This window comes from Hippichthys cyanospilos, chromosome 4, assembly GCF_059441005.1.
Source record: "Hippichthys cyanospilos isolate Australia breed blue-spotted pipefish chromosome 4, RoL_Hcya_1.0, whole genome shotgun sequence".
Classification (NCBI taxonomy): Eukaryota; Metazoa; Chordata; class Actinopteri; order Syngnathiformes; family Syngnathidae; genus Hippichthys; species Hippichthys cyanospilos.
In genome coordinates this window covers 1612978-1626942 of record NC_142372.1, presented here as the reverse complement: position 1 = coordinate 1626942, position 13965 = coordinate 1612978, and the positions used below count along the sequence as shown (strand labels likewise).

The 13965-nt window shown below is 42.8% G+C and overlaps 1 protein-coding gene across 1 annotated transcript; it reads right to left on the bottom strand.

Moving 5' to 3' along the window:
• Positions 1-6921: 6921 nt before the first annotated feature.
• Positions 6922-12616, bottom strand: pcdh20 (protocadherin 20). The gene is made up of 2 exons (XM_088414139.1): positions 12464-12616; positions 6922-11648 (listed from the first exon to the last, which is right to left on the bottom strand). Exons 1-2 carry the CDS (start codon positions 12509-12511, stop codon positions 9030-9032), a joined length of 2667 nt encoding a protein of 888 aa, XP_088270265.1. The 5' UTR covers positions 12512-12616; the 3' UTR covers positions 6922-9029.
• Positions 12617-13965: the final 1349 nt, after the last annotated feature.

Sequence of the window (13965 nt, the reverse complement as noted above, 5' to 3'; positions counted from 1 at the left end):
ATTATTAATATTTTCACAACCACATCCAGTATTCAGCTTCATTGTTGGATTGTCTTTTTTACTGTAATTTCATGCATGGTTGTGACATGTTGCTATTCACATGGCTCTTTTATTATTCATAGTCATAGTCATGTGTCGTAATAATTTCTGTCTTTTTTGTGTTTTTGAAGCGGCACTTTTGGACCTATTGGAAGACTGTTAACTTAAAGAAGATTTTTCTGAAGTGTAATTGCACAATTGTAGTTTTTAGATGTTGCGATTCACTTGTCTATTTTATTATTGATATTTTCACAACCATATTCAGTATTCAGCTTTATTGGAGGTTTAGTCACGTTTTTCTTATTGATTCAGTCAATTCTCCATTCTTATACAAATCAGCTCCTTTTTCCATAGAAGGCTCCCTGTAGTTTCACTGCTTACAAACTGCATTTGTTTTTGTGTAGGTCACATTTTTAAAGACTTTAGAGTTTGGAAAGTCTTCAAACATCTTAAATGGCTTCAAAGTCAAACAGTGCAGGATGCACATAACAAGCTCCAGAGGTTGTTTGTTCCCGGCCCGCTGACCTCACGGAGGAATTTCGAAGTTATAAAGCAGATCGGGGCCACGATCCACATAGATCCTTAAAACTGTTGCAACATTTACGAGACACGGAAAAAAAAAAACCTGCCGTCCAAGAGCAAAGTAAATCTAGTGCACGCGCACCAAATTAGGCTTCAGTGTGTCATTTGCTCTAATCATCTTTGTCTGACGAAGCACAGAAGGATTAACCTTTGCACATTGAAGTGCAAAAAAAAAAAAAAGAAACCTACCGTAAACAGAGAGGATGGGTGTCATGGCACTTTTAGAAAAGCATATGGAGAAGTGTAAAAGCGCCTCTGCTAGCCAAAACACATAAAAGAGAAATGTGGATGGAAATAGGATCAACCTGTAAGGATTTTATTCACCGTGGTGTTTCGGTGTAGTGCGGTACAAACGCTTTTGCTGTCATTTTAAAGTGGCCCTATCATGAGAAATCCTTTCCAATGTAGATTCCTTACCCTAAACACCCCCAAAAGTGTCATTTTCCCTCACCGTTGCATTTCAAAGCATTCCTTGCTCACACACGGCCCCGCCCCAGCAGGAAAAACCATGATGGCAGAGCTAATATGTACATGACACCCGTGTTGCCTGTGCATGGGTAAATACGAACCAACCTTATCCAGGACTTTTAGTTTTGTTTCGGTCCGGAGTTTTAGGAGTTTTTTTGAAACTGCGCCTTATGATCCAGTGTGCCTCATAGACAGAAAATACGGTCATTCATATGCCAAAAAAGACTAAAGTATGAAAATACCATTTTTAGACTAGTGTAGCCCCCTTTGAACGTAGTATTATAACAATTTAAAGGGGATGTAGTTATGAAATTTGAAAATTTCAAGTCCCCTAAAACAATGGGTGTCTTTGTGCGCATATCTTAATGTTATGATCAAATTTATGAAGCTAACGCAATAGCTGCCGGACGTCACGCCCGGTAAACAAATCCTTTTGTCTGACACTTTTAATTTGGAGAGTGAATCTAGCCTGCTGCCATATGCTCCGTTAGGAAAACCTGAGACTAACCAAACCACGCTATTGCCACCTGTTCATACAAAACGCCTTCTTGTATTGTGCATTTATTTATTGGCACATAAACGACAAAACAATACAACACTGAGTAATGCAGAAAGAGATTGATCACGTATAAAAATAGTCCTAAAAAACTCTTGAGACATTGACAGTGTACAAGAAAAAGCATTCGAGGAATACCAACACGAATTAAAAAGAAAGGTGTGTGTGTTGCAACATATTTGTGATGGAGAAGGTGTGTATGAGTTTTATTGGGTAAACCTGTCAAACACGTTCTCATTCTGAATTTCAAAGTAGTTAGTGAGGCTGACTGAGCTGAGATTTGGATGTGTTTGTTTCCTCGTCTTTTTTTACGCGGTGGCCCTGAAATCACACAAACAAAACTAAGCAAAAAAAAAGTAACTTGCCTATGATGATGATGATGATGATGATGAATATTATTATAATTATGTGATACTTATTTCCCCGACAATGAACACTGAGATGTAATCAAATTTTACATATAATTCCCTTTAAAATGATATAAATTACATTGAAGTAGCTTGAAAAATACATATTTATGTATATATTTAATTTGATTCATTTAATCAATTATTATATGTATATATATATATATATATATATATATATATATATATATATATATATATATATATATATATATATATATATATATATATATATATATATATATATATATATAATTGTTAATTTATTATTCCACAACACATTTGAGCAAATATTGATTGATTTAAATGCATATTTAATCAGTTAATTAAACATGTATTTACGGCGTGAAACATGATTATTAAATAAATGTTTAATTAATTAATGACAATTTTATTTTGTTTGTTTATTTAATTTTGGCACTTTCAGTCCTCCATAAACATCATCACTATTTAGCTGAAAAAAAAAAAAAGAAGAAAAGACCGAAACATGGATCATTTTAATTCAAACAAATAATTTGGCCGCTTACCAACCTGAGAGAAATGATGTTCCACCTGAAAACGGGCTGCGCGTTTTCCTTGCCAAATGCGGTGCAAGGACTTAGTTCCTCTTGGCAGAGGAAAAAAGCTTCCTGAAATGCATGAGTGCTTCAAATTAACAAGCCGCATTCAACAATTCAGCCACGCAGTCAAACCATAAACGGCATTTTTCCTATTATTCCTCCTCAGGAGGCTCCGTCGGAAAGGGCATCTATTCTTACCTTCATCTCCATATACTAAACATGGGCAGACCTCAAAAGTTTACAAACACCTTTGAATTCTTTCTTTGGCGCATTCGCAGTGGTTGTAAACACTTCAAATATTTTTTCACTGCCGTATTTTGCGCACCATAAAAGCCTTCAATTTTCCCAAAAGCTGACAGTGCATCCTAAAATCCGGCGCGCCCCTTACAGTGCACAAGCCACGACTTTGGGGGACGAAAAATAAAACGAGAACTTACGTTTTCTTATTTATTGTTTTGAATGTTAAGAAAAACACTTTTAAAAACAAACAGCTGGTCCCTATTTTTTTTAGTTTATGATACACCGTAATTTCGCAAAAGATTTTCTCAAAAATGTAGACGTGCGTCCTTTTAACCTGGCGTTTTCAACCCAAAAATGGTTAAGGGGTACGCTGAAAAAAGGTTGAGAACCAAATTTTTTTTCTTTATTGACACCATTCAAAGAAGATTGTTCCATCAGACAATGTCACTGGCGAGACGTTCACTGACCCTTCACAATGCGGGAAATCTGAAACACGCTTAACACGCAGCAAAAATATAACTTTCGGATATAAACACAAGAAAATTTGAGAGTTTTGGAAGATGAGATTTATTCCGTTTTGCTATAGTTTTGACATTGTTGCCAACTGACGACGGTAACATTGAAAATACCAGAATTTGACCCTAAAATTAAGGGCGCGTCCTATACGCAGGTGCGTCCTATATTTGGGAAATGACACTATATTTTTTGAATGACAAAGAGAGAAAAGTACTACATTATTGAAGCACATTCATAAAAAACTCGTGACTCATCGGCACTGGGAAAAAAGAGAGAAAGAATTCCGAAAAAAAAAAAAAATCAAAGCCGAAAAGAATCTGTTGAGCATCCGCGTGGGATGTAACTCATTAAACTTGAAATAAAAGATGAAGTTAAAGGAAATGATTATCAAGGTCATAAAAACAAGAGCACACTAGACAGCGTTTAGTACGTGTTTGAAAAGGAAGTGTGTACGTGTGTGTCTGTTCATACCGACAAACGGGGACCACGGCGTAACCAAACCCGGGCCTTTTCGTGGCGCTTTTATTTGTTGGACTATTTTGCCAGCCGAATTACAATCGAGCCAATCCGAAAATTGGATGGTGTTCGGGGGGATAATACAGTACAGTAATTACTGTCCGTCCGCACCATTAACAATTTAATGTCATTTCAGACGGGCATTGGCGGTGAGACAGATGGACCGATAGAGCGTACCGAGGGAGGGGGGGGGGGGCATCGGGCTATTTATTGAGCTCTTTGTATAATGTATGAGCCGGAAATCTTTCTCAGGAACCGGCTGTACAAGTTGCAAAAAAAACCTTTGCTTGTATACGATTGTATCCGGACTGGATCAGATTAGAACGCCATGAAAATTTCTCACCTGTGCGCAACGCAAGATTTACTCTTGCTTTTGACGTGGGCTGAGCGTGTCAAAATAAACTAATTCACCAAATCTAGGAGCTGCTCGTGTATAGGACGCACCCTTAATTTTAGGCTCGAATTTTGGTACTTCCTACGTAGCGACAGTTGGGTGTAACGTCAAAACTACGGCGCAAACGGAATCTATCGCATCAGAACAGAGAATTTCTTTCCAAAAACGTTCCAAATTTTGCATAAGGATGCAAAAATCTTCGTATGTTTTCATTTTGCTCGCGAGTGGACGTTGTTCTGGAATCACGCTCAATCGGGACATTCAAAACAGTACGTAAATACGCTGAAAATATATTGAACGGCGAACTCCGTATAGTCGGGCGAGAGCGTTCCAGGTTACCTTTCAAAGCTTGTTTAATAGATGCGGGATCCTTGCTTTGACGTTGACGGCCTGACGGTTGCTGTTCCTACTGATCACTTTTGAATCAAACGGGTTCTGCGGTGGTCGTTTCCCGTCATTGACCGCAGCTCTTATATTTGTGATGAATTTTTACAAAAGCAGTCACACGTGGCGGATATTATGTTTGAGTTATTGGCGAAAATATGAATTTTGGACCCATACATCCATTTTGGGATTCCCACCGAAACAAAACAACCAAAAGCTTCGAATTGTAACGCAAGTGTTTGAAAATCAGGTCGTAGTAGGCGATGTGCACCACCGAAAGATGAACGTGCCAAAATTTTGACCGCGTTTTACACATTTGGGATTTCAACATTTGCCAAATGTTGAGCTCCTCCGTGTCTCGTATGTCATTTTGAGAGGAATTAAATGCAGTTAGAATAGATCTTAATTTCCATTTTCAGAGACATGGGTCTGAAAACGGTTTAAAAAAGTAAAAATAGAACATTTATACCAGCCAACGTTTTTACAGTATATTACAAATTTGACCAATTTCTTGGTGGATTCAATCTGTCGTGACATTTCGTCGGGGGCAATTGGCGTCTGGTCCCATGTCTACAATTGCACAATTTGTTGGTCAAGCGGACGATTCACGTTGTCGCCTATTCGGTGTTATTGCACTTTTTTGGTATTTCTGTGTCAAACCAATATCATAGCTCAGCCCGCACAGGGTGGGCAGAGGTGATTAGGAAGGATTACGCTGAGCTGCTCCTGATGTGCGGCGTGCTTACATGACGTGCGCTGCTGCTGCTGCAACGCTCTTGATAACTTGTGACGCCGCGCGTGTGTGCCATCCTGTTTTTTACCGCATGTGGAGACCAAATTCCGGGTTTTACTGTCCTTGTGGGGACTTTGTGAGGACCATTTTGGTGGACCCCGCCAGCGCATGCCCCTTTTTGAGGGCCGACACCTGCTGTTAGAGTATAGCTTTGAATTGGGTTTTGCTTGGGGTTAGGGTAAGGATTAGGCTCGTGCAATCTGTTGTGACGGTTAACCCCTGCGCGGTATTTTGACCATTTTTGGGTCGTTGTCTTCTACATCATTCTGCCAGGACTTTATCCAAGGGGTGGCACACTTCTGCTCGTGTGATAAGTGAATTTCAAATTTGACATGTTGTCACCATCTGGATGAAATTTCAGCTCCCCGGTGTCTTCTTTCAACGCTCTCTTTGCCTGACGACCAAGAAATTGGAAAAAATGCCGCACGAGGCTTAAAGTAGAGGCCAGGAAATGGATAATAGATAAAAACCTGTGTGATTGGCTTTGATTTTTACTGCATCATGGGGACCAAATTCTAAGTATTACTGTCTTTGCGAGGACCATTTTGGTGGACCCCACAAGTTTAGACCTCTTTTTGAGGGCCAAGACCTGGTTTTAGAGTACACCCCCAGGAAAAAGAAAGGTTTTCGTGCCGCCCCCCCCGACACACTGACAATAAATACGATTATTGTATTTAGAAATGGTTTAAGTATACCTAAACCTGTATTTTTTAACATTAACAAATGAAAAAACGCAATATAAATCAACTTTCAACAACTGTCATTTTTTTTACAGTGTTTATATGGATTCCAACTTAGTCTAAAACCGAAAAAATAACCGAGCGCATCAAAGTGCCTGAAACTAACAAAACAAATGATGATTTACTGCAATCACACTTAACATGACAAAAACTGACATCACCTCACGCCCCCTTGGGGCTGGGGCACCCCACTACTTGAGAAGCACTGGGTTAGGGTAAGGGTTAGACTTAGGCAATAACTTGTGATGGTTCATTTTAGGGTTAGGGCCTAGGAAATGCATTATATCAACTCGATGTCCCCGTTATGATATTAAAAAAAACAAAAACAAAATCAAACTGTATACGTGTGTGTGTGTGAGTGCATGCCCAGCATTTTTGTTGTTGTTATTCAAGCCAAACCCGCGCAGGTTAAAAAGAGGAGGGCAAGCACCGAGTTCCCGGCTTGGGAGGGTGCTTACTCAAACGAACTTTCTTTCTTGAACCAACTTTGCATTCAAACAGAATATTATTAGACTAGCTTAGAAATCCATGGGTGTTTATTTGCTTTCTACGCATGACGGGACGTGAACGCCCGAGTCGTCACCTTTGCAGGTAATGACAGCCAAACCGGATTTTCACCTTTGGCTTTTTCGTCACATTATTGGAGGATTTTCTTTATTTTTTTCGTCCTGTTGCTGCTTACACCCATTTACGCAAAAGCATACTCACAAATATCAACCCGAAACATCACGTATAATAAAATAAAATACTTTAATATTTCCTGTTTTTTTTTTCTCCCGCTAACACTTTGTAAAATTTCACAGACACATTGAGAATTGCACATTTGTAGAGGGTGATTTGTATTATATAACAACACAAACAAACAAAGAGTAAAATATGGCGTCATATGATAAGAGATATGAAAAGCATCTTGCCAACAATGGCACCTGAACAGAACTGCTCGAACAGGTTTAACTGTGAATTAACAAAACCAAAAGACACAGGCCCGGAGGTTGGGAGGCGAAATGTGCACAAACAAATCCAAATGGGCTCACGGGTCTCCAAACTTTTTTCTCTCTGCAGAAAAATACAAAGACGTTTTTCTTACTTTTTAATCCACCAAGCAAGTATTTACTTATTGTCTATCATTTCCTTTTTAACTTTGATTCTGTCTACAATTAACCTTTTTCGGATATTTTTTTGGTAGCCTTTCATTCCAGATCAAAATGTCCTTTTAATATATGCCGTGGGCGGCGAGAATGTGGACGGCGGTCCGCAGAAGGGCCCCGGGGCCGTAGTTTGGACGCCGCCACCTTAGGTCAGTCTTGGCTATGAAATGAATGGATCAAATTCCTCATGGACCCCTTTCACACACACACAAAAAAAACAGATAAAAAAAAAAACCACATAATTTCCACACCATATACTTCACCCATTCATATTAAAAAGCGCAGGTTCAAATGTACGGTCGGCGAAAAAAGAAAAGAAGGAACGTACGTAATTTTCTCGGAAAGATTTGTCACGCGCAGCTTACGTACTGTACGAACAATATTATGGAATATTCTCGAAATGGTTTATTGCTGTCGGTCTACGTATCTTTTCCTGTTCCGTCCCTGCGTCAGCCCCAAACGGTTGGAAAATCGCTCAAGCGGAGCGCTTACCAAAATAGTTTTACAGGTTTACTCAGCGCACCGGACTGTAGGGCGCGCTGGTGATTTTTGAGAACATTTAAGGCTTTTATTCGTGCCTTATGTTACGGAAAACACGGTCTCTGGCTGTCACCGGCGGTGAAAGAATGAACGAAACAAATCGAAACTTTTTTTCAAATTCTCTAAAAATCTCCCTCGAGAGAGAGACGTACATTTGGATGCAGAATTACCAAGAGGTAAACATTCCTCCATTTTCTTCCAAATTCATGTTATAAATATTGCAATTTTTAAAAAAAAAACAACATTTTACACATCTTTTCATGCTCATACAAAAAAGATTGTTTTTGTATTACTTAGCATGACAGTTACGATAAAAAATGGTTTACAATAGTGATAAAATCAGCTGTGCCTTAGAAAGATGAAATATGTACATACAATTTTTAAAACAAACAAACTACAACATGTACATGTTTACATCATTTCGTCCAATCTTTCTTATTTTAAAGTTACGGGATGCTACTGCTAACTTTTATTTTCCATCGGCTTCACTTTGACAGAAATTGGTGTATTTAGACATTTTAAGCGGTCCTCTTTTGTCACTACCAATCAAAAATTAATATTGTAATTCTCAGCAATGCACTGTCGTACTTGACTCCTTGAGAAGGGTCAAATATTTCAAACATTTTTTTAATACGTTTTTACACCACAAACTACAGCTACTGCCATAAATATTGATTACGTTTAAACCTCTGAAAGAATGATCTTTCTGGAGGGATTGTTTTTGTGCAAGTTGGAGCTCGTTGTGTTTGCAGTGAATGTTTAACCACAAATGACAAATGTTTAACGGTGACAACGTATACGTGTGGAACGGATGTGGAATAAACATTTTGGACTGGTAAAAAGGCCGGGACATATTTGCACATAGGTCCGAAAATAGTTCATAGTTGCGGGCTAAATGCTAACATCTTTTTCCTGTAAAAACAACCTGTATTGGAAGTTTTTTTTTCAATTATTTTGTTTTGAGCGAACGTCGGAACGGATTTCAGTCCGTTGAAACGGAATTGCAAATGCGTTGGCATGTTTTCGCAAAGCCAAAAATGTTTACTTCACACGCGCGCGGTATATTCAGACCGGCCAGCTCAAATTCCCGCCGACCCGTCGCAGCGTATCGTAAACATCGGCGCGAACGGACACGGTGACCTGACATCAAATGTTCGGGACGTGCCGCAACTTCCTGCTATGAACCTTTGCGGAGTCTTTCTTCATTTTCAAAGGTAACTCCACTTCCGCTTTCGTCTTTTGCCTCCGCGACCTACTCAAGCACACGCAAGCCGCCATCGCGACGAGGCAGAAGAAGAGCCCGACGCACGTCACCGAAAGGGCCACGAGCGCGGGTTTACACGGGAAGGCGTCGTAGCGCTCGGGCCCCTCCTGCAACTGCCCGATCTGCCACGGTCTCTCCTCTATTTGGACGTCGGCCTCTCTGCTCAGCAAACTCTGGATGTAGCTCTCGTTGCTCACCGTTTCGTTCACAAAGAGGTTGACCATGACCGTTGAGTAAAGAGGCTCCGGCTGACCGTGATCGCTGACCTTTACCAGGAGACTATGCAGACCGCGGTTGCTGAGCTCCTTCTCCAAAGTGATATTTCCCGTTTCCGGGTCGATGGAAAAAGACCCGGGCTCCCCCCCTTTTCTTTTAATGATACTGTACGCGATCACGGCGTTCATTCCCGTGTCGTTATCCACGGCGTAAACCTCCGTGACGGACGTTCCGGGCAGGGTGTCGGGTAGAACCAGCATGTAGGACTGATTGGACTGAGGGAAGAGGACCACGGGCGGATTGTCGTTGACGTCCAGCAGCAGCACCGTCACCATGGTCGCGGAGGAGAGCGCGGGTTCGCCGCCGTCCACCGCCTCGATCCACAGCTGGTAAGTCCCCTGCTGCTCCCGATCCAGCGAGACCTTGGCCCTCAGCGTTCCTCGGCCCGTGTCGATCATGAAGACCTCGCTCCCGTTGAGGATGGAAAGCGCCACCCAGCCGTTCTCCCCGACGTCGGCGTCCGTCACCGACAGCGCCCCGATTTCGCCGTAGCCCGGGAAGTTCTCCGGCACGAAAAAAGTGAAATCCTTGTTGATGAAGCGCGGGCTGTTGTCGTTCCGGTCTCGCACGGTCACCGCGACGGTGGCGATCGACTCCCTCCTCGGGCTTCCCTGGTCCACCGCTCTGGCTATGAAGCGGTACGTTTCCTTTTCCTCGCGGTCCAGTGACGTGGTCACGCTCAGGATACCCGTCGCGCGATCCAAAAGGAAAATCCCGGGAGCGTCGCCCCCGAGGAGAAAGACGACCTCTCCTCTGGCCCCGCTGTCCCGGTCCGTGGCGCGGAGCTGCGCGAGGTACGCGTTGGGCGGGTTGTTCTCATCGATGGACACCTCCACCACCGACTGCTCGAAGACGGGAGCGTTGTCGTTTTCGTCCAGAATCTGCACCCTGAGGAACGTCTCGATGACCGGCCCTCGGCCACTCGCGACGACTACGACAAGCTGGTATTCCCGCGTCATCTCGTAGTCCAGCGGCTCGGTGGTTTCAAGCAGGTATTCGTTTTTGACGAGCTGATACGGTCCAATCCTGAAAGGACCCGTACCCTCTAAATGACAGTCCGCTCCTTGACCGGCGTCGATATTTTTGACGGTAAAAAAAGCAATTGGAGTAAACGCCGGCTCCGATTCCTTAATTGTCACCACCCCGTCTTTTTCCTGCGCGATGTATCTCGGGATGAGGGCGGGCGGACCCATTTGAACTTTCACCAAACGGACCGCCACAGTGGCAACGGAGGGAATGCAACCAGGGCCGTTGGCCAGAACGGTGAGTTTGTAAAAGGTGGCCGTATCGGCGTCTATTTTCCCCGTTAGTTTGATCACCCCTGTAGTTTTGTCCAAATGGAACAAGCTTCTGGTCTCCCTTGGCACGCGCTCACTGTAAGCGTAGCTGATCTGAGCGTTTGCACCAAGGTCGGGGTCAAAGGCATGGAGACGGGCCAAATGCGTCCCTCTGCTGGAGTTCCCGTGGAGAGTGACGTTAAGGTGCGATTGGGCGAAGCGGGGGCAATTATCATTCACGTCCGAGATGGCAATTTTCAAAGTGGCCGCGCCAAGTAGAGGGGGGGTCCCGCCGTCCTCCGCGATGATGTCTGTGACGTATTCGTCTCGGGTCTCCCGGTCCAAAAACTCCGTCACGATGACGAACGGCGTCAGCTCCCCGCCTTCGTTCTCTTCCACGTCCAGCGTGAAGACGCCAAAGTCGTTCACCAGCCAGTAGGTCTGCACCCCGTGGAGACCCAGATCCGGGTCGACCGCCGACTGCTCCACCGCGTAGCGGGCGTTGACGGGTGCGTTTTCCGGGATGGATATAAGGATCTCATCCACGGGGAACTTTGGTCTGTTATCATTGACGTCTTCGATGATTATCTTAACTTTGATGAGCTGGAAATATTGCTGGGGAAGCACAAACACATCCAGGGAGAGGAAACATCCATGTCTGTTGGGGTTATGAGGACAAAGCGTCTCCCGGTCGATCTCTGTGGCGGAGGTGAAAAACTCTCCGCTGACGTTATTGAGGGTCACGTACTGTTCACTCAGCCTCTTTTGAGCCACGCTGAATAAATAGGGGGGGTCAACTGTAAAATCCAAATTTAAGTCCACTCCGGTGGCTCCTATGAAGGTCCCCACGGGTAAGCCCTCCTTTATTCTATAGACGATTTCTTTTGCTTGACTGAAGGTAGCGAAACAGGAAGGAGGGCCGCTGGAAAGCAGAAGGAGGAAAAATCCCTGCAAGGCAAAATTAGCGTCAGACTTTAAGACAAACCAACAAATTAAAAAAACTGAACGGACCGTTTTAGAACTAGAACTGTTTATAACGCACCGGAACTTCATGAGCACATACTCTGTCGTATGCTGTATAAAAATAGATAAATCAATAAATAAATCAAATGAGAGTTCGTTACGTCGGTGTTTTGGCGGCTAGCCGCTAATGCTAGCGCACAAAACATGATATGCATTTCACACTCAGGCAGGAATTATATATTTTTTCATTATGACATATTATCTATTATAAATGTATTTTTTTATTTAATGAACTAAATGATCGGCTCTTACCCGCTCACTAATGTACCTAGCCTGAGTGCGGGGGGTCCGTCAAATCATTTGTATCGATTAAATACTTAAGTATCTGGAAGTGAATGTCCTTAATGTACTTAATTGTCCGGCCTCTTAAAAACATGAAAATACATCACTGGCATTGGATGAGTAAAAATATTTTTCAAAATGTAATAATTTTGTATTTCATCTAAATGCATTTTGTCCCTACAATTGCTTCCTAACGAGGCGATGAAGCCAGGAAAGCGTTATTTTATAATGGCGTTTTTGACTAAATAATAGGCGGAAATGGACCCGCTTTGGTCTAAGGAGGTATGCAATTTTTATTTTCTAAACTTCAGTACAGCTGAAAAGTAACAAATATATTTGTTGTCAAATTGAAACCCTCGGTGAACAAAAAAGTCTGCTGTTAGCAACTCCCTCACACACCTGGCAACAGCTGAACAAGTTGTGATTTTTTTTAAAGATAAAAAACCAAAAACGCTCACCCATATTTCCCGTCTTTCGCCAAGTCCAGGGAGCTTTCTGTCGAGCATATTTATAGTATATCCAGTTGCACCTGTTTCCACTTATAGCAGAAGGCGTAGCATGCGAAACAAGGCAGGCATTTTGAGCCATGCAGATCTCTGCTGAGTCCGAAGCCGACCGGCCGTCTGACTCGAAGCGAAGCGCTCATTCATCCCGGCGCCGGCTCGGGACACTCCCACCGTATGCAAATCGCTCCCATATGCCGACCAATCAGTCCCGGCGGCCGCTGAGACATCTGCGCTTGGCAGATGACCCTTTTCGCATGCTTTCAACATGCGCGCTCACACTCCTGGCCCTTTCTGCTCCGGCCTCATCCGCGCTAGCGGGAAGGTGTTTTTCCGCCGCCGCTAAGTGAAGAACAGCAAGCGAGTTGAAAATAGGCTCAATATAAATCACCCGGGAGACGGTGGTTTTGTTGTGGAGGACCCAAAAACTTCCAACACACACAGTCTGCTTGAACAAACCAGATTGTTGAACGTTTAGCTTAGATGGTTTCGCTTCGCCAACGACACGGGTTGGAACTTTCCATTGTCTTGATAAGACATCAGCAGACGGTGAAATTGAACCATATTAGGGCAACCCTCCGCCGGTTGCTTAACTTTATGTACTCACGGCGGTCAGCTCGACCGCTCAGCACTCCGGGGCGTCCGTGGTTCAAGATCGCTGCCCGTCAGTTTTGATCTTGACTGATTTGACGATAAAGAGCAAAATTAAAGGTGTGTGGTAGGATTACAGCGCTTATTTTACCCCTGGAAAGTGTTGGGTTCCCAGGACTGCGATTTCCTGGGGGAAATTTGACCCAACTTGGGCTTTTTGATGTTTTTGATATGCGATATCAAAGAAAAAGCATGCAAAAAATAAACTATTCAAAATATTGCATGGATCGCCAAAACGTGACGACTTTCAATGTGCCACGCTGCCGTTCCTTCTAAATATTTGCAAGGTAGAGAGCTACACCCTATAGGTGTCAAATTTAGCCCATGTCGGGCTCATTTACTGCCATTCAAAATTGCAAATACTGTCCATTTCGGACATATTTAAAACCCCATGTTTTATGCATTTCCCCCGATTTTTGCATTAATTCTTTCAATGGCATAGAAATTTTTGTGTTGGCACCTCAAAAGCACCATTTGGCGCTAGCGGCCAACTTATGACATTTGCAAGCCTTTCAATGACTTTGATGATGGGCTTAGCCTGGACTCCCATCATGCAAAAGTCTTCAAAAATCATTATACTCTAATTATGACATCATAACTATTCCTATTTCATTTTTATAAATATATAAATATACAGCATATTTACTTCCGCTATTATCGCATTTTTACAATCATTGTATTATTATTATTTCGTGGATTGTCCTGCTATACGTGACCGTGGAGAAAGGGCTGCGTGATGACATCGTGACGACATCACGACGTAGTACAGAAGCGAACGGCAAAAAAAACAAAAAACAGGAAGCGTA